The sequence below is a fragment of the Odocoileus virginianus genome, chromosome 26 (genome assembly GCF_023699985.2).
Source record: "Odocoileus virginianus isolate 20LAN1187 ecotype Illinois chromosome 26, Ovbor_1.2, whole genome shotgun sequence".
Classification (NCBI taxonomy): domain Eukaryota; kingdom Metazoa; phylum Chordata; class Mammalia; order Artiodactyla; family Cervidae; genus Odocoileus; species Odocoileus virginianus.
Window position 1 is genome coordinate 13,190,894 of NC_069699.1, and position 27,191 is coordinate 13,218,084.

General features: G+C 40.4%; 1 protein-coding gene across 8 annotated transcripts in view; it reads left to right on the forward strand.

The window, feature by feature from the left end:
• Nucleotides 1–27,191, forward strand: part of SNRK (SNF related kinase) — a 66,103-nt gene that overhangs the window by 27,162 nt on the left and 11,750 nt on the right. For all 8 annotated transcript variants that reach the window (XM_020905377.2, XM_020905378.2, XM_070455522.1 and 5 more), the window contains one exon: nt 25,081–25,222. In XM_020905377.2, coding sequence (XP_020761036.1) covers nt 25,081–25,222 — 142 coding nt within the window. The remainder of the gene's footprint in view (nt 1–25,080; nt 25,223–27,191) is intronic.

The window sequence follows — 27,191 nt, forward strand, 5'->3', positions numbered from 1 at the left end:
GTGAATCTTAGTGCACCTCCCTGTAAAATCCTGTAGAAAAACAAAGGTGTGCAGAGCTGGTAATTGCAGGTCCTATTCGAATAAAACCAGAAGCTGCTGTTCACCTGCGTGTGTGTGTGTGTTTTGTCTGAGGAGGGCAGATTTGGGCTGGTGTGTGTGTCTCCCTCTAAGGAAGCAGGTGAGAGGAGTAATTTCAGCAGCAGGTTTCCTTTTCTCTGCTCTATGCTGCTGCCCTCCTCAGACACTGACAGTTCTGGGGAGAGGCGGCCTCTGGGGCTTGGGCGAGGGCCCGAGTTGGGCTTGTCCCTGGGAGCAGCTCTAAGGAGAGCTGTAAAGAGGGGGCTTTTCTTGGGCCTGCAGCCTGAGGCCACTGTCTCAGGCACCCAACGCCCAGGAGGAAAACAGTGCTTCTCAGTGCCTTTGAAAACAGGAATCTGTTATGTCACTCCTCTGCCTGGAACGTCTTAAAAGACTTGCCATTTCACTCAGTCAAAACTGGCATCCTCACAGTGGCTGGCCTGGCCTTTGAGATTGGTTCCCCCATTTCTTTCCTGACTTTCCCTCCCAGTTTTTTCTGTCATTGCTCAGCCACCGGGCCTGTCACCCTCCTCCTGCTCCAGCCCTGCCCTCAGGCCTGTCTCCCCACCACGTCCGCTCTCCTTCCCCACTTAGCCCCGTCCCTCTGTGCTCTGGGGGTCGGGGTAGTTCCTGCCTCAGGGTTGTTGTAGGGATTAGGTGAATGGAGGCCCCAGGGAGTCCGCCTTCAGCCACCAGCTGTGCGTGTCTCTGCACAGCCACCCCTGGAAGAGAAACACGACGCCTTTCACTTGTGGGGCGCTGCAGTGGCCTCCTCCTTCCTGAGGTGCGCTCTCCTCCTCTGGGAATGTGTCCTGGCGGGATTTCTGAAATGTTGGCTGCGTGGGGAAACTGGGAGGAAGGGCAGGCCTCTGTGCATGTGCTTTCTCGCTCGTGTTTGTAGTTGTGATTAACTTTCAGATTGTTAGGTTTGTGTTGAGGGAGTAGGTTGACTTCTGAAGAAGGGTGGGTATGTGTGTTTTTTAAGGTTAGGTTTTTTAAAAAAAAAAACATACGAAGGTCCTGGTATTTACTTGATAACTGCTTAGTTTCTTGCAACTTCAGAAGAGTTGTTCAAAATATCCAAAACAGTAACTATTTTAATACAGAAATACATATGAAAACTGAAGCCACTTGTCTTCACCACTTATCTTCACTTCAGGTGTGACAAAGGAACCTTTGGGATGTTGGAAATGTCAGACTTGGTTGTTTTTTAAGCCTTCTGTTTGTGGAGAGAAATATACACCTGTTAAAGACTAGTTTGCAGAACAAAGTATCAGAATAATCTCAGTGACACAGGAAATTCAGACTCCTTTCAGTCAGAATGCGCATTGGTTGGACAGACTCAGAGCTCCAAATGCCCCCACAGAGTGACTGTCGCGTGTTTAAGAACTGTTGGAGGATGTGCATCTGCTTCATCAGGGCTCTGGGCTTCATCCCTCTCCTGAGGTGGGCCTGGCGGGACTCGTCAGCGACAGGCCCCCACTTTCCTGCCCAACGGATCCTGGGGCTGTCGTGACTCCCAGGGTGGTTGTTGGGACGTGCTTTCACAGTCACCTTAACACACAGCTGATTTACTTCTTTCAAGGGCTGTGACTTGTTTCAGTCAGATCCTCATGGTAGTGTTGACTTTGGTAGAGAAAGGCGGCTCACTCGTGGCACAGGCGCCTGGTGCTAGGCCAGGTTCATCGGCAGAGACTCCTGTCGAGCTGATGCTTTGATACAGCCATTATGCCAATTCGTGTCCTTCACCGGTTTTCATTTCTTAGTCCCGTCATTCTGTGTAACCCATTTTCTGTATAATCTGCTCTGTCTCTGGAAGACGTTGGTGTACCTTAAGTATTTTTATTGATTTATTAGCCTGATGGTGATTTAGTTAAAATTATACCCAGTATAAGGCACTGCCTAACTTAATATTTTAGAACTTGTAATTCAGAATTATTAATATTATTTTTTAATATTTATTTATTTGGCTGCATCAGGTCTTAGTTGTGGCATGTGGGATCTTAGTTCCCCAACCAGGGATCAAACCTGCATTTGCTGCAATGGAAAGCAGATTCTCAACCACTGGGCCACCAGGGAAGTCCCCTAATTCAGAATTATTTTAAACCCTGAAACCTAAGGAAAAATTGTGAGTCCCCAGCATTTGTGACAACATCTGATGAATAGGAAAATAAGACTGTGAAGTTAGAGCCTCCTCACAAATACACCCTAGCCCCCCCTGGTGCCTGGGGTGCAGCCAGGCACAGAGTAGGCACTCTGGTATGTTGGATAAAAACAAAAGCTTGTAAATGGCTTAAAAAAGGTGATGAGATGCAGAGGACATACGTCCTGTTGGCTCTTTCCCTTCGGAACTGGGTGGCGTGATGCCAGGTGTAATCACTCCAGATGGCGAGCTTGTCCCGCGTGCTCATCAGTAAGGTCATGGAGAGGGAACTGCGTTTGTTTCCATCTTGTCTATGTTCCATCTTCATCTCCTGGTAAACACAACGAGCTCTTCCTGTTTGTTGAATAAACATTGCAGAGATGAAGAAATGAAAATTTACTGTCTTCTAAACTTCTTTACAAAGTTTAGTTGTGGCTGCCCTCCCTGACACTTCCTGATCTCTTTGGTCACATCACACCTCCTTTTCCTCACCTTCTGTTTGGATATTTAATGAGTCCTAGACTCGCCACGAGTCTGATGAGAGCTGTGGTGCTTCTTTGGGAGAAATGCAGAGGTGCAGTCTCTGAGGTGTTTTATGAACCATCATGAAGCCCTTTTTAAAAATCTGACCCTGGAGCTGCGTAAAAAGTGGGCCCACAACTTTTTGACAGAAAGAATGAGTGCGAGTTACTGCAGTAAACCTTGGGGCATGAGATACCGGTGCAGAGTCGTGGCCTTGTTGTTTGTGCGTAACTCTTAAGAGTTCTCATTTTCTCATTTTCTCATTTTTATTGAGTTTTCAGTTTCCTAGCTGTGACTTGGGAAGATGGTAATGGAAAATTGGAGGTAAAGTTTTAGAAAGGGCTACTTCCAAAAGGAACATCATATCATTTGAGAGAGCACTGTTCTATTTTTAAAAGCTAAAATAGATTTAATTTGTTGGTACTGGGTGTGTTTGATATGATTTTTTTTAAAGATTTTTTTAATGTGGACCATTTTCAAAGTCTTTATTGAATTTGTTACAGTAGTGCTTCTGTTGTATAATTTGGGTTTTTTGGCCCCGAGTCGTGTAGGATCTTAGCTCGCTGACAGGGATTAAACCTGTACCCCCTGCATTGGAAGGCGAACTCTTAACCACTGGACTGCCAGGGAAGTCCCATGATTTAAAAAAAGAACAAAAAGCAAAACAAAAAACCCACATACTCAATTTTTGTGTTGTAACAGAGTTTTTGTGTATTAACTCTTCATCGACATTTGGAGGTTCTTGTTAGAGTGTGAGAGAACATGGATCGGGAGCTCCAGTAGATGCAGGGAAGCCCCTCAGATGGTGTGACCCTGTGTTCCAGGGTGTGGAGCCCAGTTTTGTACTCAGGGGTCGTTTCTAGAGGGCAGAGACTGATTTAACAAATCCTTAAGAGACTAATGTATATAGATACCAGTTGATTGATATATGAGACATTAAATATCAGTTCACTGTAAGCATCACAGTAGCTGTATTTTCCCAACCTTACCTGTTATTCAGGGTTTTAAAAAGGATGTTATACCTAAGGTACTCTTATAGTGTATTAAAAGTTGATTGGGCTTAACCTTTTCAGGAATTTTTGTGATCTGTTGAAACTCTGGAGGTCACATGATTCTTGTTTGAGTTGCTGCCTCACCTCTAGAAGGGACTCTTTCCGATCTGGAATTTTAGTTCACCTGTTCCTCTTGTTTCCAAGAGGAAACATGATTTCTGCAAGTTATCATTTTGTTTCTAGTTGTTAGAGCAGGGCCATCGGTCTGCTGTAGCCCATTCTGCTCTGCCTGGAAACAGAAGATTCCCAGAGGTTTTAGACTAGTCCGAATTTTTTCCTCAGTCATGAGTTTGTGGGTGCGGCACAGTGCCATCTGTCCCGCCAACAGTTGTATTATCAAGTTGTCAGTAAACAGCTTGATAAAAATTTCTTGGATTTACGATCTAGCTTCAGTAGTGAAATCATCAGTCAGCAGAGGCAGGAACAGAAAAGAGCTTGTGTTCCGTGACTTCCTGCCCTCTGACTCTGAGCTGCTATCTGGAGTAAAGGGAGCGGCGTTTCACATGGTGAGGAGGCTTCCTCACGTTGCTCTACTGTTGTTTAGGTGGGATAGGTGGACTTCGGAGTCCTTAGCCATCAGTGTCTCATGCCAGTTAGGGAGCTACTTACTGATCCCTTTCTTTAGATAGATGCTTGAGTTGTCCCAGACACAGGAGAGCGCTGGATAGCAGGCAGGTAAAGGCTGTTGGGATGTTGAAAAGGGCTGTCCTCGGCCATGTGTAAAGCTCATGTATTTTGTTTACAGTTGTCATTTTTAGCGTCTCACTCATATCCTTATTTATTAGTTAATTTTACATAAAATTCTAGCAAGATCAGTACATTTGTTTTTCTGACCTTCAGCTCATAGGTAACACAGGGACTTCCTAGAGGCCAGCACACTGATAGCATCAAGAGTTGAGGGAAGAATCATGAAACTGTAATCAGCAACTCTTATTTTTGTCACTTTGTTGTCTAGAGTCCAGGCTTTTATCTGGGCTTGTGGGTACTTTGGAGGTAGAGAGAGATACGTGGAAGCCATTCTAGAATGGGATTCCTAGATGGAGCCATCTTATATTATTTTCTCTGTAAATGTATGAACAGAGATGAACCGTGGCAAGACCCAGGACACAAAGGGCAGCAGAGCCTTGTCTCCTGGAAATTCATTACCAGCCTACAAGGTCTTATTACATTTCATCTCCTCACACAGTGCCTGGCAAGCAGTGGTGCAGTATACTTGCTGAACACACACATCAATTTCTGCTTGTGGCCTAATCTGAGGACTGATGCTGGTGATTAAGGGATGCAGAAAAAAAGAAGAGTCCCTAATGATTTAAAATTCTTCCATTATCAGAAGGTATCATAGGAAGAATTATTTAGTAAGTTGTACTGGAGTAATTAAATATTTCAAGAAGAAGGGATGATAGATCCCTACCTGTGTCATAAGTCACAGTAAATGCCAGGTGAATTCAGATTTTGTATATGAAGAATTAAGCTCCCCCAGAGTTGAATATTCTTAAGATCTTGGCATTTCTAAACAGGAATCATAAGAAATTGGTGATAGATTTGATTACTTTAGGGGTATGGTGCATATATGTTTAAAATAAAGTTATAATGGGAACAAACAGGGGAAATGATTTGTAATATAGATAACTATTCTTACTATAGAATGAGCTCTTAAGAAGTCATTGAGAAAACTCTCCTAAAGACAAATGCAAAGAGTTGCTTTACAAGTCATAAGAATAGCCAATGAAGAAGGAAAAGGTTAACCTTAAAGTAATTAGAATATTTGGTACTTAGTGTAAAGGTACAGTAGACTATGTGGGGGACTCCCCTAGTGGTCCAGTGGTTAAGACTTTACCTTCCAATGAAGGGTGATGCAGGTTTGATCCCTGGTCAAGGAATGAAGAGCCCATATGCCTCATGGCCAAAAACCCAAAATATAAAACAGAAACAGTATTGTAACAAATTCAATAAGACTTAAAAAAAAAAAGACTATATGGTATTTAAAAAAAGGATTATGTGAGTCAGTGGAATTGAATAAAGAATCTGTAAATGAACATACACATATTGTTTGATAGTTTCTGATAAAATGAACATACATCCCAGCCAGCCCACTCCTAGGTGTTTACCCAAGGCAAATGAAAATTTAAGTTTGCACAAGTACCTGTACACATGTTTTTAGTGACTTTATTCATAACACTGAAGCTTAAATAAGCTGTGGAACACCTGTGGAAAGGGCTACCACTCAGCAGTAAGAAATGATGAATTATTGGCATGTGCAGCAACATGGGCAGATCTCAGATGCATCCGTGAAGAAAGCCAGACTGCAGACAGTACGCACTGCATGAGTCCATTTATAGGCAAGACTTTCGGGACATAAAACAGACCCGCTGTTGCCAGGGCCTAGGCTGGGAGGAGGCGTTGTCTGCCAGGCGGCACAGGGAGCTCTTCAGAGTGGTGCTCTGGGTCTCTCGGCTCTGCCGTGATGGTGGCGCCGTGACTGCTTGTGTTAGAACTTGCAGAGGTGCGCACACAGTGGTGAGCTCTAGTGCGCCAGGTTTACATTGGGGAAAGGGGTGGGGATAACCGGGACAGTGCAAATTAAAATGAATCTGTTAAATCTTTAGCCTATCTATTAATAATAGGCTAACATGTAAGATCGTGGTATTGGGAAGTGGAGGCTTGCCTCAGGCTGCCAATAAAATCTTACTGTTATTAAACACATATCTCATAATCTGAAGAAAGTAAATGTTAACTTTGAACAGGAAATATGTGGTTATATTTGGGAGAGCTTCCTAGGTATAGTTTTAATGTGAAGAAATCTAACAGTTATAATTCTGTGTAGGACCAACCAGATTGTACATTTATTGTAATCCCTAGAAAAATATATTGATTTTTTTTTTAAGGTAGGAAAATATCCTGTGTATGTTTTTAAACCACATGGCTTGTGGTGGTTTCGTCCCTGAGTCGCGTCCAACTCTTTCATGGCCCGATGAACTGTAGCCCACCAGGGTCCTCTGTTCATGGGATTTCCCAGGCCAGAATACTGGAGTGGGTTGCCATTTCCTTCTCCAGGGGATTTTCCTGACCCAGGGGTTGAACCCGGGTCGTCTGCACTGCAGGCAGATTCTTTACCGGCCACGCCACCAGGGAATTCCATGCATTTTAAAACCACATGGCTAGTTTAGGCTTTATGCATAGAGAACTAACTAAAAGGCACATTTCAAAAACTAATATTTTGAATTTTGAACCTTTTTAAAAATACAGCAAATACACTGTTTTAAAGTTTATTTCTCTTTATCCTCAGATGAGAATGTTAAAATTCCTTGACATGTTTCACATCTTAGGGAGTCTAGAGAAATGCTGTGTCAGTTCAAGGACTGACCTCACTTCACTTTGTGCCTCTGCACCCAGAAAGCTGACTTTGCCGCATTTTCAAAGAGAATCGCAAGAGTCAGCATATGCAGGTGATTTTTATTAACTGGTATTTTAATGGCTTATATATTTGTCTCATGTTAGAACACCTCAGTCTTACACAAAAGGCTCAGTGTTTTTAAAATCAGTTTAAGAAAACATCAAAATGCTCCACTAGCTATTAAACTAAAACATCAAGTTAATGGAGACTTCACATTTATTCTTTAGTCTGCTTAATTGATATTGTTTGAGATGACATTTTTAGGTTTGGTACTGAACTTGAACATTTTTTACTTTCTAGATCAGAGTCAAATTGTGACATCACTTCGCATTTGTCACAATCCTGTAAAATAAGTTCTTAAAATGAAATCAAAGTCCCCGAAGGGTCCATGATGTGGCAGTGTTCCCGTACACACCCTCTCCTTGAAAAGTATCCACACTGAAATTTGTAGTAGAAGGATGTCCTCTTAGGCATGTTGCCATCCTCTTGACCTTTGTTACTAGAATAAGAAACTATTTCTCATATGAACATTTTAAACTTTGTGGCTAGTATTGAAATTGGACAAAAGTTAGAGGTTTTTCTCATAAACTTATAAAAGGAAGTATTTAGGCTTCACAGGTTTTTGTTCTGAGATCTAATTTTGGAAAGATACGAGTTTGTAACTGACTGTTGCTTCACCAGAGTATATAGAATCCAGCGCTTCGAGGGAGGAAATTTCTAGGATGCCGGAATATCCACACTGACTCTGGGAGTGGACCCAAGCTGGATGACTGGTGGATCTGGCTTCAGGGTCACCTTCCCCTCGAGAACCCTTGGGTTTGTCTGAAGCAGGGAAATGGAGCTAGAGGGTGACCCAGACAGCAGCACTGCTCTGACCCCTTCCCAGGCTTCAGGAGACCCAGACCCTCTTCCTAGACACTGTAGCACCGAGATACAGGTAGCACCAGGAAAACAGGTTAACCAGCGTGTCTCTGGACCACAGCTTTGCCCTTTTTCTCTTAATCAGATTCTGTAAGACTCTCGGGTGTTTCTGAAACATCAGTATGTTTAATATTTGTTTTCTTTTAATCCTTGAAGGAAATTTTTTGTGCTAAAAATTAGAAGTAATATAATTCCCATCATTGCTATTCGTGCAGTGGGGAGGTTGGCCTGTGATGCCCTTAAGAGAACCCTGCAGACCTGAGTGTCCCCACGCCACAGGTTCACTGTGAGCCACTGACTCAGAGAATAGGGATAAACCATCTTTTACGTTCCTATAAAGAGGTTTCTGCTTGTTCATTTAAAATATGTACACATCAGAATAGTCGGTTAAGCACAGCTAATTTAGATTTACTTTTTAAAACAAGTAATAAATGAATTGTCTTCTAAGGTAATTCAGATAATCCAGAAGTATATTTACCCTTTGCTTTCTCCTGCCGGTTCCACTGGGGCCTCCCAGTTTGCTCAGTAGTAAAGAATCCTGCCAATGCAGGAGATGCTGGAGATGGGGGTCTCTTGGATCAGGAAGATCCTTTGGAGGAAGAAATGGCAACCCACTCCAGTATTCTTGCTGGGAAGTCCCATGGACCGAGGAGCCTGGTGGGCTGCGCTCTTCGGGTTCGCAGTGAGTTGGACACGACCAGGAGCCTGGGCATGCACACATGCCAGTCCCACTGCTGTGTCTAGGGGAGCTCATTCGTGATCCTCGCAAACTCTGCAGGGATACATGCAGCCCTGTTTGCCCGGACATCCTCTCAGAATGTACCAGATAGGTAGTAGTGTCTGCATTTTGAAGAAGAGAAAACTAAGATGTAAAGAAGCTGGCTCACTTGGCCAAGAATACATAGCTAATTCAATGGCCAAGGTAGAATTTGGACCTAGGTCTCTGATGCTGTAGCCCAGGCATGCTTTTTTCCTTAGGCTACCCTGAAAGGAATCACACAACTGTTGTGTTCTAGCCTGGCTTATCTTTCCTTCCTCATCTATGAAGTCACTTCCCAACTGGTATCAAAATTAGACTTGTAAGGTGACTTAGGAAAGAACGCTGAGTTGGAAGAGTGTCTGCTACTTGTCTGGTTTGGATCTGGGTGAACGTGTGTAGTACTATAGTGTGTGCTTCAAAACCTTTGGCTTCTTGAACTTTTCCCTATTTTCTCTTGACTTGAAAAAAAACAAGTTTGCATAAGGCCTTAAGCAGCTGACTCTGCATCTTGTCCTCATTGACACACGTCCCTCCTTGGCCCCACTCACTCAGAGCCTCCCTTGGTCTCCTTGCCCTCTCACTAGCCACTCACTGCCCCTGCACCTCAAACTTCTGCTTCAGCTGCCTTCTGGGGGCCCATCAACAGTATTTGTAGAAGTCCTGCTGTGTCTTCGGTTTCTCATTCACTCCTTCCAGCAGACTTCCACTGAGCAGACACTGCCTGGCTGCAGGGGACGATCTCAACACTCAGGAGCTCTAAGCAGTGGAAGAAGACAGAGCCTGTGTGGTTACAGCTCACCGTGGTGATGCTGAGATCCCCGGTGGCCTGTGTCACCGGATTGGAGGACAGTGAGTGTCAGTGGTGGGAGCCTTTGCTTCTAAGTACCTGTTGGAAATGGACGTATCTACCTCACGTGGAGGTCTTCCCTGGTGGCTCACAGGGTAAAGAATCCACCTGCAATGCAGGAAACCTGCATTCTGTCTCTGGGTTGGGAAGATCTCCTGGAGAAGGGAATGGCTCCCCGCTTGAGTATGCTTGCCTGGAGAATTCCGTGGACAGAGGAGCCTGGCAGGCTATAGTCCATAGGGTCTCAAAGAGTCAGGCACGACTGAGCGACTCACACTGGAAGTCAGAGGACCCACAGAGTGTAGAGTCTGGGATGTCTTCAAAGTTTTGATTGGGTAGACCGAGGTGCCATTGTCCAGGTTAGAACACACATGAGTATAGATAGGTTTGGGTGAAAGGTGATAAGCTTGGTTTGGGCAGCATTGCTATTTGAAGTCCCCAGGGAACGTTTAGGTGGATTCAGGTCTGGGAAATTTTTTCAGGTAGATGAGAGATGATGACATTCATTCTCACTCTTGCAGGAAAAGAAATGATTCTTTGTTAATCACTCTTTCAAGAAAAGAAATGATTCTTTGTTAAATTATAAAACTTTATGGGACTTCCCTAGTGGTCCATTGGCTAAGACTCTGCACTCCCAATGCAGGGGGCCTGGGTTCGAATCTTGGTCAGGGAACTAGATCCCACATGTCACAACTGAAGAGTTTGCATGCTTCAATGAAGATCAAGAGGCTGCGGATCACAACTAAGGCCTGCTACAGCCAAATAAATATTTAATAATAAAACTTGGCTTCCAACTAGAGTGTTGATAAAATCAGGAGTAACAGAGCTGTTGTAAAGCATAGACTTATCCACGTTCTGCTTTCCTCTTCTGCCTCACTCCTCAAGGTGTTAGTTCAAATTACCTGACAGTTTTCTACTTTTAGAATGGCCTCTCATTATGTTCCTTAGATCCAGCCACTGATCTTGTTCAGAACAAGAAAAAAATCCTTAAAAAAATAGAGCGCTAGGTGATTTTGAATGCAGATGACTAGCTCTTACTGTGTAGATAGGAGTTCATATCAGTGAACCATAGAGATTAGGCTTCTGAATCTCATACAAGAAACAGAGGCCCTCGGTTTTGTTATAGCACTCCTGGGACCTGCACACTTCTGTAACAGTACTTGCTATTCTGAGAAAGCGTTCCCTTGAACATCAGTATTGGGTCATATGTCAGTTGCTAGTGACCATAGTTGGAACTGCAAAGTGATTGCATAAATCCTGCCAATTGTAAGTGGTGTTATGAAAGGTGCGAGTCCCTACCTCATCTGTAGCAGTTTTAGAACATTCTATTCTTGTCGCTTGTTTCATGAGTCATGACTCATGGCTACTGATAAAAGAAAGCCAGAGGGAGAAAATAGAGGGTTCTACCTAAAACCTTCCTTCTGGTCATCCCATTTTTATTACTGTCTAATCCCTGTTCATTTTTCTGCTGTCTAGATAATTCACTTCAAAAATGATTTTTCAGAAAACCTTTTGGTAGTTGTGACGTTTTCCCTTCTACACCCTTTGGCAGTTACTTTTTCTCAATGCAGTCATTCTTTCACTGTTTTGTGTTCATTTTGTTCTTTTATTAGCCTGCCTGAGTGAACTTTGAAATATAATCTCCACTTCCAGCACTAGAAACAGCGTAATTCAATTGTAGTACGATGGGTTGACCTACTGAGTGTTAGCAGATGAGACTTCAGTGCTCATTTTTGTCGTCTTGTGCCCAGCTACCTTGAGAGCCAGTAAGGGAACCAGTAGTTTCCACCCTTTATACTTTATTTACAATTTTTTTTGTTTATTTATGTATTTGTCTGCACTGGGTCTTAGTTGCAGCCCACGAGATCTGTGATCTTCACTGTGACATGCGAGCTCTCAGCTGGCGGTGTGTGATCTAGTTCCTTGACCTGGGGATCAGACCCAAGCCACTTGTGTTGGGAGTGCAGAGTCTTGGCCACTGGAACACCAGGGAAGTCCCTCCCAGGCTTTATACTAAAAAGACTTCATTATCTTTCCATCCCTTCCCCTTCCATGAGTTGAAGGTGGTTTTTTTTTTTTTTTAAACCACAAAAACTATATTTGTGAAGTGATACTTTCTTTTTCTATTATTAACCAAGGGCCTATAGTTGGGTATGAAATAAAAACATATGTTTCAGATAGTAGTATCAAGATTAAGTTTGATTTCTGAAAAAATTGGTATTTGTTTCCCTGTGGACCTTTAATATGAATAGACAGTTCTGTTAACCTTTCTTCTTAATGAAAATAAAGTCCATGTTCTGTAATCTCTTACTTTCCCCACTCCCTCACCACTCACAGACTTGGTGAATTCCTTTTGGTCCTGGGATCTCAAGCTGTGACTGTGATCTATACCTTGGGAGTTTGTAGTTTTATTAGCAATTTTTTTAATGGAAAAGGTAATTTAAAATATCCACTAAAATGAATTTTTATTATGCCAAGTAGCATTTCCCCTCTCCATTTTGGGTTTAATAATCATTCTAGATTCCATTTAAAATCCTGTTTCACCAGATGTCTAGTCCTGGGGCCCTAACCCGAGTTACCACCTTTTTTAAAACCTGAAATGCAAGAAGACCTTCCCTGTCCTCCGGCCCTTCCCGTCTCTGTTAGTTTCTCTCTCTTGTTGGCTTGGCGCCTTCTTGAACTTCTGTCTACTTTCTTTTTCTGTTACCTGCTCTCTGTTTCTCACAGTGAACTCGGAGCCCTGTAAGGGTAAGGGTGTCTCCCATTTATTTGTCCTCACTGTGGCCTGGCACAGGTGAACAAGAGTGGGGTGGCAGCAGCCTCCTTGGGAATGCTTTCTGTGTCCTGGGTCTGTCCTCAGTACTTACTGTGGATTCGATTCTCATCTTTTTAATGCCCACAACAGCTTTAAAGGAGATAACGATTCCCGTTAAAGATGGGTGACATATTTTTCAGTAACTTGGTTTAAGTCCTACTTTGTGTTCATTTAGTGACTGTTTTTATCTCTTCCCTTTGGCTGTTAGGATGGAAGTGTTAATGATTCAGAGATAATGAAGAAGAGAAAGATTCTGAGCGGAAAAAGTAAATGGAGTAAATGGTCCCTTGAATGATGTCTCCATGAGAGAGTCATTTGTCCTTTCTAAAACTTGACCCTTGCAGTTACACTGCTGTTCTTCTCCAGCTTCAGTGCTTCAGATGTCATGTAGCTTTGTAAAGTACTTGCCCTAGAATTGTATTTCTGAGTTTCGCAGTTCAGTTCAGTCGCTCAGTTGTGTCCGACTCTTTGCGACCCCATGAACCGCAGCACCCCAGGCCTCCCTGTCCATCACCAGCTCCTGGAGTCCACCCAAACTCATGTCCATTGAGTCGGTGATGCCATCCAACCATCTCATCCTCTGTCATCCCCTTCTCTTCCTGCCCTCAGTCTTTCCCAGAATCAGGGTCTTTTCAAATGAGTCAACTCTTCACATCAGGTGGCTAAAGTATTGGAGTTTCAGCTTCAACATCAGTCCTTCCGGTGAACACTCAGGACTGATCTCCTTTAGGATGGACTGGTTGGATCTCCTTGCAGTCCAAGGGAATCTCAAGAGTCTTCTCCAACACCACAGTTCAAAAGCATCAATTCTTTGTTGCTCAGCTTTCTTTATAGTCCAACTCTCACATCCATCCATGTTCAGCAATTATTTGAACCTGAACTGGAAACAGAACAGTGTATACATCTACATTATTTTTCTTCTTTACTCTTCTAGACATGCATCGCTTCATAACAAGCTGTGTGTGTTAACTTGCTTGGGCAAATGGTCCTGAAGAGAATTTTTCCAAATAGTTATTGCTGTTGAGGTTACTATTTAACAGGAAAATAAGTTTTTTAAACAAATTAAAATTCGGGGGTAATTATTAGTTGATATTTATATTATTTGTTATATTTTTAAATCATTGGTTTTTTATAATTGTACTGTCAGATGTCACCTCCAGTTTAGCATAGAGAAAAAGTAAAAAAGCCAAACTAGTTTATTCAGAGTGTGAGCTGGCCGAAGAAATAATACAACCAAACTTACTTTATAAAAATTTTTGTTCTTTTTTTTTTTTTTTTTACAATTTATATGGAGAAATGAATTTGTTATATCTCATATACATCTGTGTTAATGGTTAGGTTTGGTTACAGTGGTAGCATTGTCAGTATTTTAAAGACAGAAGAAAGTTTTTAACTATCCTGATATTTATGTTTCTGCATTTTACCGGAGTATAAATGCTGAGCAGCGTTGTGTTAATTTCTGCTGCTCAGCGAAGTGAACCATCTTACGTATACACAGGTCCCCTCTGGGTCGTGACAGAGTGCCCTGCTGAGCTCCCCGCGCTTTGCAGCAGGGCCCCCCAGCTGTCTGTTTCACTCACGGTGGTGGTTTGTGTCCCAGTCTCCCAGTTCATCCCACCCTCCCCTTCCCGCTGTGTGTCCACATGTCCATTCTCTGTGTCTGTGCTTCTGTTCCTGCCCTGGAACTGGGTTCATCAGCACTGGTTTTCTAGATTACACAAATGTGTTAATGCACAATGTTTGGTTTTCTCTCTTTAACTTACTTCACTCTGTACGCCAGGCTCTGGGTCCATCCACATCTCTCAAAGTGACCCAGTTTTGTTCCTTTTTATGATTGAGTAATATTCCACTGTATATATGCACCACATCTTCTTTATCCTTTCATTTGTCGATGGACATCTGGGTCGTTTCCATGTCTTGGCTGTTGTAAATGGTGCTGCAGTTATGGTTTTATGCCCAGGAGTGGGATTGCTTGGTCATACAGGAGTTTTATTTTTAGTTTTTTAAGAAACCTCCATACTGTTCTCCATCTCCCTTGTATCAATTACTGCAAGACTGTTCCCTTTCCTCCACACCCTGGCCAGCGTGTATTGTTTGTAGATTTAAAAAAATGCTTATGTCTTCATAGCTGTGTGAGGGCTTTCTCTGGTTACAGGAAGCGAGAATTTACTCTGTTGCGGTGCCTGGGCCTCTTGTGGCGCCGCCTCTTGTCGCAGAGCACGGGCTCAGTAGCTGTGATGCACACGCTCAGTTGCTCCATGGCACCTGGTATCTTCCCAGACCAGGCATCGAACCTGTGTCCCCTGCATTGGCGGGCAGATGCTTAATACTGGGCCACCAAGGAAGTCCCTGTGTGTAGAGTTTTTGATGGTGGCCATTCTGACTCGTGTGGGTGATACTTCATTGTAGTTTTTATTGGCATTTCTATAATAATTAGTGATGTTGGGCATTATTTCATGTGCCTCTTGGCCATCTGTGTGTCTTCTTTGGAGGAATGTTTATCACTTTTGCCCATTTTTCATTGGGTTGTTTATTGTTTTTAAAATTTTTTTTGCTATTGAGCTGCATGAACTGTTTGTATATATTTTGGAGATAAATTGTCTGTTGCTTCATTTGCAAGTATTTTCTCCCATTCTGAGGGTTGTCTTTTCATTTAGTTTATGGTTTCCTTTGCTGTGCCGAAGAGTTTTAAGTTTAATTAGGTCCCATTTGTTAATTTTTGTTTTTATTTTCATTATTCTAGGTGGTGGGTCAAAAAGGATCTTGCTGTGATTTATGTCACCAACTATTCTGCCTATATTTTCCTCTTAAGGGTTTTATAGTGTCTGGTTTTACATTTATATCTTTTACCCATTTTGAATTTATTTTTGTGTCTGGTGTTTGGGAGTGTTCTGATTTCGTTTTTTTACACGTAGCTGTCCAGTTTTCCCAGCACTGCTTACTGCAGAGACTGTCTTTTCTCCGTGGTATGTTTTTTGCCTCCTCTGTCTTAGGTCATTGACCACAGGTTTCTTTCTGGACTTTCTGTCCTGTGCCATTGATCTGTGTTTCTGTCTTTCTGCCAGTACCACACTGTCTTGATTACTGTGCCTTTTACAGGACAGTCTGAGGTTGGGGAGGCTGATTCCTCCAGCTCTGGTTTTTCTTTCTCAAGCTTCTTGTGGCTGTTGGAGGTCTTTTGTGTTTCCATATAAATTGTAGAATTTTTTCTTCTAATTTTGTGCAAAGGTGCCATTGATAATTTGATAGGGATTGCACTGAATCTGTAAATTATTTTAGGTAGTATAGTCATTTTCACAATATTGATTCTTTTGAGTCCAAGAACGTGGTATATATCTCCATCTGTTTGTATCATGTTTGATTTCTTTCATGAGTGTTTTATAGTTTTCTGAGGATAGGTCTTTTGCCTCCTTAGGTAGGTTTATCCTTAGGTATTTTATTCTTTTTGTTGTGATCATGAATGGGATTGTCCCCTTAATTTCTCTTTCTGATCTTTCATTGTTAGTGTGTAGGAATGCAAGAGATTTCGGTGCGCTAATTTTGTATCCTGCAATTTTACCAGATTCACTGATTAGCTCTAGCAGTTTTCTGCCATTATCTTTAGAATTTTCTGTGTAGTGTCATTTCATCTGCAGTGACAGTTTTACCTTTTCTTATTTGGATTCATTTTATTGCTTTTTCTTTTCTGATAGTTGTGGCTAGGACTTCCAAAACTGTGTTGAGTAGTAGTGGTGAGAGTGGACATCCTTGTCTTGTTCCTTATTTTAGAGGAAATGCTTTCAGTTTTTCACCACTGAGAGTATTTACTCTGAATTTGTTGTCTATGGCCTTTATTATGTTGAGGTAGATCCCCTCTCTGCCTTTTTTCTGGAGAGGTTTTTTTTTTTTTTTTTCAATCATAAATGGATATTGAATTTTGTCAAAAAATTTTTTCTGCATCTATTGAGATCATCTCATTTTTATTGTTTAGTTTGTTAATATGGTGTATCACATTGATTGGTTTTGCGTATATTGAAGAATCTTTGCATCCCTGGGATAAATCCTACTTGATTGTGCTGTATGATTCTTTTATTGTATGTTAGATTTTGTTGAGGATTTTTGTGTCCATGTTCATCAAGAATACTGGTTTGTAATTTTCTTTTTTTGTGGTATCTGTGTCTGCTTTGATATTACGGGATGGTGGCTTTGTAGAATGAGTTTGGAAGTGTTCCTCCCTCTGCAGTTTTTGGGAAGAGTTTGAGAAAGATGGGTGTTAGCTCTTCTCCACATGTTTGATAGAGTTCACCTGTGAAACCATTTGGTCCTGGACTTTTGTATGTTGGAAGACTTTTGATTATAGTTTCAAATTCATTGCTTGTGATTGATGTTTATATTTTCTAGTTCTTCCCAGTTTAGTATTAGAAAGTTGTACCTTTCTGAGAATTTCTCCGTTTCTTCAAGGTTGTCCATTTTATTGGCATGTAGTTGCTTGTAGTAGCCTCATGACTCTGTTTCTGCTATGTCAGTTCTAATTTCTCCTTTTTCATTTCTAATTTTATTGACTTGAGTCCTCTTCCCTTTTTTCTTGATGATTCTGGCTAAAGATTCATCAGTTTTGTTTATGATCTCAAAGAACCAACTTTTAGTTTTACTGATATTTGCTATTCTTCTTTATTTCTGTTTCATTTTTTCTGCTCTGATCTTTATGATTTCTTTCCTTTACTAACTTTGGGTTTTGTTTTTCTTTCTTCTAGTTACTTTAGGTGTAAGATTGTTTATTTGAGGTTTTTCTTGTTTCTTGAATTGCTGTAAACTTCCTCTTAGAACTGCTTTTGCTGTGTCACATAGGGTTTGGGTCATCATTTGGGTCATGTTTTCATTGTCATTTGCTTGTATTTTTAATTTTTTTTTTTTTTTTTTTTTTATTCTTTCAGTGATCTCTTGGTTATTCAGCAGCACACTGTTTAGCCTCCATATGTTTGTGTTTTTTACTTTTTTTTTTTCCTGTGATTGATTTCTAATCTCACAGCATTGTGATCAGAAAAAATGCTTGATATGATTTCAGTTGTCTTAAATTTTCCAAGGCTTGATTTGTGGTTCAAGATGTGATCTGTTCTGGAGGATGTTCCATGTGCACTTGAGCAGGAAGTGTATTCTGCCCTTTTAAGTGGAATGTCCTATAAATTCAGTTAAATCTGTCTGGTCTGTTGTGTCAGATAAGGTTGTGTTTCCTTATTTTCTGTCTGGATTATCTGTCCATTGGTGTAAGTGGGGTGTTGAAATCCCCCTGCACGATTAATGTAAAGTCTGTTTTATCTAAGAGTGTTACTACTCCAGCTTAGTTTTGATTTCCATTTGCATGAACCGTCTTTTCCCATCCCCTCATTTTCAGTCTATATATGTGTCTGGTTCTGAAGTAAATCTCTTGTAGATGATGTATGTATATATGGGTATTGTTTTTGTATCCGTTCAGCCAGTCTGTGTTTTTTGGTTGGAGCATTTAATCCATTTACAGTCAAGGTAATTATCAATATGTATGTGCCTGTTACCATCTTAAAAATGATTTTGGTTTGTTTTTGTGGGTTTTTTTTCTTCTCTTACATTTCTGCCTAGAACAGTTCGTTTAGCATTTGTTGTAAAGCTGGTTTGATGGTGGTAAAGCCTCTTAGCTTTTGCTTGTCTGTAAAGCTTTTGATTTCTCTCTGCCACTCTCTCTGGCCTGCATAGTTTCTGCTGAAAATCAGCTGATAACCTTTTGGGGATTTCCTGGTATGCCATTTGTTGCTTTTCCCTTGCTGTGTTTAATACTTTTTCTTTGAATTTAATTTTTGTTAGTTTGAGTATTATGTATCTTGGGGTGTTTCTCCTTGGGTTTACCCTGCACGGCAGAGGTCCCTAGCCCTGGTGCCTGTCTGTGCCCGTTGGTGACCCAGACGCACGTGCAGAGCTCCATCGGCCGCTCTCCTTGCTCACGGGACCGCCTGGACCACCTCCTCCCCCGCCGTCCATGGAAACATTTCCTTCACTGAAACTGGGCCTGGTGCCAAGAAAGGCTGGAAACCCCTGCTGTATGGGACTCTCTGCTTCCTGAACTTGGGCGGCCGTCTCTTTTCTCATGTTAGGGAAGTTTTCATTTGTGACCTCTTCAAATATTTTCTCAGACTCTTTCTCTTCTTCGGGGGCCCCTATCATTTGAATGGTGGTTCGTTTAATGTTGTCCCAGAGGTCTCTGAGACTGTCCTCAATTCTTTTCTTTTTTATAAATTCTGCTTCTCAGCGGTTATTTTGACATTCTGTCTTCCAGCCCACTTGTTTGTTCTTCTGCCTCAGTTATTCTGCTGTTGATTTCTTTTGATGTGTTTTTCATTTTAGTTACTGTGTTGTTTATCACTATTTATTTGTTCTTTTGTTGTTCTAGCTCCTTGTTACACATTTCTTATATTTTCTCCATCTCTGTCTCCACTCTATTTCTGAAATTTTGGATCATCCTTGCTATCATTTCTGTTCATCCTTTTTCAGATAGCTTGCCTGTTTCCTCTTTATTTGGTCTTGTAGGTGTTTACCTTGTTCTTTCATTCGTGACATGTTTTTTGTCGTCTCACTTTTTCGATAGGTGAACTGTGTTCCTGTTTTACTGTTGTTTGGGTTGAGGCATTCAGCCCTGGAGTTTGCAGGTGGTTGGGTAGAGGCAGGTTTGCTGTGGAGGGCAGGGTCTTGGTGAGGGGGGGACCTAGGCTCAGGACCCCTGTGCAGGGGAATAGGTCCTTGCGGGGGAGGTGCAGGGGAGGGAGCTTAGGTTCTGTGTGGCTGGAAGGGAGAGGTTTGGCCCAGGGCCCCAGCAGGCTTGCCAGAACCCAAGCAGGTGTGGAAACTGCTGGCTGGCCCCCTCTAACCCCCTAGCCCCCGGAAGGTCTCCCTCATCCTTGCTGATCTTACAGTGAGCGGGCACCCCTGAACGTGGGGTGCCCACCCCTCCCCCAGCTGCCCCTGGGTCTCCTGTCCATCTCACCCCTACTTCTCCTCCCCTCCCTGCCTCCCGTTATCCCCCAGGATCCGCGAGGCTGGAGAGGGCCTCCCGGGGCCCGAGTGGGCAGCAGCGGCACTGGACCCAGTCCCCTGAGACTCCCCTCTTTGCTGATCTCCTCACCAAGACTGAACCCCTGCAAGCGTGGGAGCCTCTCCCCCCCTCAGCCATCCCTCAGGGTTGCTGGTCCCCCCACCCGCACTTCTCCTCCCCTCCCAGCCCCCGAGTTCTGCCTGGTCATGAAGGGGGTTCCTCCCATCCGCTTAGGTGTCCAGGGTCCCGCTCAGCGCCTGGTAGTGGCCCTAGTTGTGAGGAGACAAACTCGGCATCCTCCTACCTGCCATCTTGACTCTGCCTCAGTGTTGATGCATTTTTATTGAAAGCAGTTTAAAATCGCCTCCTCCTCTGGGGAGGAGACAGCCAAGTATACATTATAAACAAAAATGAATTTCTGTTCTTGTGTAATGAACATCAGTGGAAGGTTTACTTTACAGTTAATTTCTAGATTATGACCATTGTGTACCATGAAGGACACATGCATTGAAGGGAGAATAATTGTAATTACCACTTGTTCACAGTGGATTGAGAGTTGGAGCAGGTGACCAGAAATAGCAGGTTCATGTTGTACAAATCTGGTTTAAGTTAAACATCGGCTATATAATTTTCTTTAAAAATCGTAATGAAGTATTCCTAGAGCTGAGGTTATAAATTCTTCTCACTGAATATTTCAGAAACAGGTGCAAGTAGCCACCATTTCTGATTGTTTGAGTTGAGATGGCCCTTTGGGTTCCAGAATCAAGATAAAGAAATGTGGGTCAGTGAGTGGAGTGGAATCCTAAGCTGCCTGCTGTCCTGGGGCAGTAAAATAATTCATGCATCCAACAAGTAATGCCAGGTGACCTTTTGGGGACACTGCAGAGCCAAAGGTTTGAACTGAGGGATCCTCAGGTTCCTTTCATTCTCATTTTTATGTTTTAATTTTAGTAGATTTCCCCATCTCCTTCAATAATTTCTACTGGGAAAATTAATAAAATTTATTGTACATATAGAAAAATCACAGTGTGTGTAACTTTTGGGTTTCTGCATTTATTGCCCTTTTTGTTTAGCTTGGAGCAAGGAAAAAATTTTATTAGCAAGTTTTAATTCCCTTGGAACCTACATAATTTTGAGTATTTAAGTAAAAACAGCAGTTGAGTGTTAACAGATGTGGTGACCAAGGCCACATGCCCTGTCACTTGCTCTCGTCTAAGCTTTCCATGGTCTAGAAAGCTTATGGAATTGATGTTGTGTTACTTGAACATTGATATTATCATGTCTACACTTTTAGTTTTTGGATTAAATGAATGACTTATGTCCTTCCTAAGTGGAGTCATTCTGTTTTTATCTGAAAGAAACATCATTTTTCCATCTCAGTGATGGCTTCATTTTTTATTTAGTGGCAAGAAGTAGCGGGTTGTTTGTTATTGCAGGAGTCAGTGTAATGCTGGAGTTTTGAAGGCCCTCAGGTTATCAGCTGGTCCAGGCGCCTATGCAGGAGATGAGACAGATGATTACTCAGCCTTTCCTGAGATACTTAGAGTGATAAGAAACGTACTGACTTCTCCAGTGTTTTCATGGCAGCATCTGCTGTTGAAGTCGGCGTTGCCCTCCTGGTTGCTTACACCTTCAGTCCTAGTTCTCTCCTCTGAAGTAACATAGAGCAGTCTTTTTCCTCGTCGACATCCCAGCCCCGGAAAAGTTTCTCCTCGAGGAGCTTCAGTCTTCTTGTCTGTGACATGATTTGGTTACCTAACTGGGACTGAGGTTTAAGAACAGCCTGAACAATTGTAACCTTAGGCAAAACCCTTTTCATGTTTCAGAGTATTAATATCTTAGTTTTATCTCTGGTGTATAATGTAATGGGAAGAATGGCAGTGTGTGTCCATAGATTTGGGAATCCTGATACGTACTTTAAATTTCTATTCTTGTCACTAAGAAATGATAACTCATTTGTTTCTTGAACATTTATTGACTGTTCACTATGTGCCTGACACTTGGATCTTAAGTGAATATAAAAACAGAGTAAGACAGATACCTTCTCTGCCTGATCGGGGCTTAGCTTCTCTCCCCTAGATCTTTTTACTTGAGTTATAGATGGTTTTTTAAAATTTCCATTTTCTTTAAATGTTTTTATATTTATTGGAGTAAAGTTGACTGACCATGTTGTGCTAGTTTCAGGTATGCAGCAAAGTGATTTAGTTATACGTATCAGTTCTCTTTTCGGATTCCTTTCCTATATAGGTTATTGTAGAGTATTGAGTAGAATGCCTTGTGCTGTATAGTGGGTCCTTATTGATTAATGTGTGTATGTGTGTGTGTATGTATATGTGTGTGTACATTCATATTTGTGTGTATACATTAAACCCAACCTCTTAATTTCTACCTCCCCTCCATCTTTCCCCTGTGGTAACCTTAAGTTTGTGTTTCTAAGAGTGTGAATCTCTTTCTGTTTTGTAAGTTCATTTGTATTATTTTTTGGATTCTACATAAAAGTGATGTTACATGATACTTACCTTTGTCTGTCTGACTTTTTTACTATGATGATGTCCAAGTCTATTCAAGTCACTGCAAATGGCATTATTTCTTTTTTATGACTAAGTAATAGTCAATTGTAATATATATGTACCACATCTTCTTTATTCGTCTATCGATGGATACTTAAGTTGTTTCTATCTCTTGGCTGTTGTAAATAGTTTGCAAAAATACATGGAATTACATGTATGTTTTAAAAATAGTTTTCTCCAGATTTGTGACCAGGAGTGGGATTGCTGGAACATTCAGTATCTCTGTTTTTAGTTTTTCAAAGAATCTCAGTACTATTTTTCATAGTGACTGTTACCAATTTACATTGCCATCAACAGTGTAGGAAGGTTCCCTTTTCTTCACACCCTCTCCAACATTTATTGTTTGTAGACTTTCTGATGATGGCCATTCTGACTGAGGTGAGGTGATATCTTAATTAGTTTTGATTTGCATTTCTCTAATAAGTGATGTTGAGCATCTTTTCATGTGTTTTTTGGACATCTGTATGTCTTCTTGGGAGAAATCTATTTAGATTTTCTGTCCATTTTTTATTGTTTGGTTTTTTTAATATATTGAATTGCATGAGCTGTTTGTATATTTTGGAAATCAATCTCTTGTTGGTCAGATCACTTGCAAATGTTTTCTCCCATTCTGTGGATTGTCTTTTTTTTTTTTTATGGTTCTGTTTAAGTTTAATTAGATCACCCCCCCCTTTTTTTCATTACTCTAGGAGGTAGATCCAAAAAGATTTTCCTGCATTTTATGCCAAAGAATGTTCTCATATTTTCTTCTAAGACTTTTATAGTATTCAGCCTTACATTTAGATCTTTTATCCATTCTGAGTATATTTTTGTGTATGGTTAGAGAGTGTTCTGATTTCATTCTTTTAGGCATAGCTGTCCGGTTTTCCCAGCACCACTGATTGAAGAGACTGTCTTGTCCCCATTGTGTGTTCTTGCCTTCTTTGCCATAGATTAATTGACCATAGGTACATGGGTTTATTTCTGGCCTTTCAGTCCTACTGATCTGTAAGCCTGTCTTTGTGCCAGGTACCATATGGTTTTGATTATTTTATCTTTATAGTATTGTCTGAAGTCAGAAAGCTTGATTCCTCCAGCTGTTTTTCTTTCTCATGACTGCTTTGGCTTTTCGGGATCTTTTGTGTTTCCACATACATTTTAAGATTTTTTTGTTCTAGATCTGAAAAACTGCCATAGGTAATTCGGTAGGGATTGCATTCAGTCACTGGATAGTATAGTCATTTTGACAATATTGTTCTTCCAGTCCAAAAACATGGTATATCTTTCCATCTGTTTGTGTCATCTTTGATTTCTTTCATCATTGTTTTCTAGTTTTCAGATTATCAATCTTTTGTTTCCTTATGTAGGTTTATTCCTAGGTGTTATTCTTTTTGATGCAATGGTAAATGATATTGTTTCCTTAATTTCTCTTTCTGATCTTGTGTTTTTAGTGTATAGAAATGCAGGAAGTATGACTGATTCATGTCAATGTATGGCAAAAACCACTACAATATTGTAAAGTAATTAGCCTCCAAATAATAAAAATAAATGGAAAAAAAATGCAGGAGGTTTCTGTGTGTTAGTTTTGTATCCTACCACTTCATTGAAGTCATTGATGAACTCTAGTAGTATTCTCGCACCGTATTTAGGATTTTCTATGTGTAATACCATCTCATCTGCAAACAGTGACAGTTTTGCTTTGTTTCCAACTTGTATTCCCTTTCTTTTTATTCTTTGATTCTTATGGCTAGGTCTTCCAAAACTGTGTTGAATAAAAGTGGCAAGAGTGGACATCCCTGTCTTGGTCCTGATCTTAGAAGAAATGCTTTCAGCTTTTCACTGTTGAGAATGATGTTATCTGTGTGTTTGTCATAAATGGCCTTTATTATGTTGAGGTAGGTTCCCTTTGTGCTCACTTTCTGGAGACTTTTTATCATAAATGAGTGTTGGATTTTGTCAGAAACTTTTCCTTTGCATCTATCGAGATGATCATCTGGTTTTTATTCTTCAGTTTGTTAATGTGGTATATTACACAGATTGATTTGTGAGTATCGAAAAATCCTTGCATCCCTGGGATAAATCCTACTTGATCATTGTTGAATTCAGTTTGCTAGTATTTTGTTAAGAATTTTTGTATCTGTGTTTATGAATGATACTGGCCCATGTTTTTCTTTTCTGTGGTATCTTTTTCTGGTTTTGGTATCAAGGTGATCTTGGCCTCTTAGAATGAGTTTGGGAGTTTTCCTTTCTCGGGCATATTTTGAAATATTTTCTGAAGGATAGATGTTAACATTTCTCTGAATGCTTGATATAATTCACCTGTGAGGCCATCTGTTCCTGGACTTTTGTTTGGGAGCTTTTGGTTTTTTTAATCACAGTTTCAGTGTCATTATTTGTTATTGGTCTGTACATAGTTTCTGTTTCTTCCTGGTTTAGTCTTGGAAGATTGTATCTTTCTAAGAATTTGTCCAATTCTTTTAGCTTGTGCGTTTTATTGGCAGACACCTGCTTATAGTATTCTCTTGTGATCCTTTGTATTTTATGGTGTCTGTTACAACTTTTTATTTCTAATTTTATTGATTTGAGCCTTTTTCATTTTTTTCTTTTCTGGTTAAAGGCTCATCAATTTTCTTTATCTTTTCAAAGAACCAGGTTTTAGTTTTATTGATCTTTGCTATTATTTTCTTCATCCCTGTTTCATTTATTTCTGACCTGGTCTTTATGACTTCTTTCCTTCTACTTTTTTGTCTGTTTCCTGAAATAAGATTGTCTTGCTCTAAACTTCTTCTTTGAGCTGCTGTTGCTGTGTCCCTTAGGTTTTGGATTGTCATTTTCATTTTCACTTGTTTCCAGGTTTTTTGCCTGTTCAAAATAAAATAAACTTGATAGTCTACTTTTATTCCTCTGAATATTTTCAGTTTTCTTATTAATTTAGTATTTAACAGTATGTCTTTAATTTACAGATATATGGAGTCTGGGAGTGATCCTTTTCATGTTGGTATGTGGGCAGCCACCCTTTCAAGAGGCCAATGACAGTGAAACACTGACCATGATCATGGATTGCAAATACACAGTGCCATCCCACGTGTCTAAAGAGTGTAAAGAGTAAGTAAAAAAAATATATATATATACATATCTTTGTTCATTTTAACTTTTGAACCCAGTGTTTCTGCTCTTGGTAAGAGTGTTTTGGGAGTTAACCCCAGAATGTGATTTGAGATTTATGTTGGAGAACATAATGTGTTAGTTTGTGTTTCAAATAAGCTAGTTTTCAAGAAACCCATTATATGCCTCCTCAGCCTCCAGGAGTGGTGGGTTACTTTCACTTGAAGAATTGCAGTAAGAACTACTTTCTGTTTTTGCTGGTGGAATTATTTAAAGCTCCAGAGAAGAGTTAGGGGATTTGCTTTCCTGAAATAGACTATCAACACATTATTTTGGGGTTTACAAGGAGTGCCTCATAATTTTATTCATGTACTCCTCCCCACAGTTTACTGAAGAGCTCTGTTTGGTTCATGTGACTATAGGAAGAGTACATGCAAGCTGATTATTTGGAATTTTAAGTACTATATATAGCACTGTGATGTATATAGTGATAAATTCATAATGTAATAAAAGAACTGTTGGAAGTTCAGTATTTCATTGATTTAAAGTTTTTAGTTTCTCCCATCATTTGATATGAAGGAAATCTGATAGTTTGAGGAATCTTCTCTGCAAGTGGAGCCCTATCTTAGGCCATAGTTAAGAACTTAGGAATTCAAACTCTCAAGATTCAAATGCTAGTTTTTCAGTTTACTAATGATGTGAGAATGGTGGAACCTACCTTACAGGGTTATTGTGGAAATGAAATGAATTACTGTATGTAAAGCTTGTAGCTCAGTCTTAGCACACTCAGAATGAATATTGGTGGTGACTATCATCGTCGTCATCCTTATGCCCTGTTGTTATTCTCTATCCTGGAAGCAGGCTGCTGTCTGTGGGTGTATGTTGTGTGTGTGTGTGTGTGTTAGATGTTTGTATTTCAGGAGTATCTTCATAGCCCCTTCTGAAAAAAAAAAGAGTAAGTTATTTTTATGTTGAGATATATCATTTAGAAGAACAGATAAAATGTATATATGATAAAGTGAGCACCTTTGTACCCAGTGACCAGCTCAAGAAAAGGAACAGTTCTAATATTTTAGAAGCCTCTTCTTGGTATCTCCTTCTCAGAGGGATTATCTTTAATTAATCATAGGACCATTCAGTTTCTCCTTTTTCCTGTGTCAGTTTTGCTAAGTTTTGTTTTTTAAGGAACTTACCATTTTATCTAAATTATCAAATTTCTTGGCCTCAGGTATTTATAACATTCTCTAATTATATTTTGAAAGCTGATTGATTAGTGGATTTGTTGTCCTTTTTTCATTCTAGTATTGATTTTTTTGCCTTCTTCTATTTTTGCTTTCTTTGTTTTTGTCTTGTTTTTCTTGATTTACTGTTGTATTTTTTTTGCTTGTTTTATGCTACTGATACTCTTTTGTCTGTGTTATTTCCTGCTACCTACTTAATGCACTAGTTCATTTTTCCATTTTCTTATGTTGAATATTCCATAAATTTTTCTTTTCTAATGTAGTGGTTAAGTACCATTTTACCTGCATCTGACTAGTTTTGATTTATAGTCTTTTGTTATTCAGTTCTGATTATTGTCTAGTTTCCATGTGTTTATTTAACCCATTACTTTTAGAAGGGTGTTTTACATTTCCAAATGTGTAAGGGTTTTACTAATCAGCTTTACTAATCATTTCTAACTTAATTTCATTGTGATCCAAGGCTATAGTCTATATGGTACTGGTTTTTATTAAATTGGTAAGGCTTGCTTTTGGATTAGCATGGAGTCAGTTTTTGTAAATAATCCTTTTATTCTAGAAAAGAATGTACACTTTCTAATTGTTGGGTCAGACTTCTTTATAAATCCTTAAGACTAAGCTTGTTAATTATGCTGTTCAAAATTATTTAAATCCTTTCCTAGTTATTTGACTTAATATACCATTTAATGAGATATTCTTCCACTATGTAGAATGGTATCATAGGCAAATAA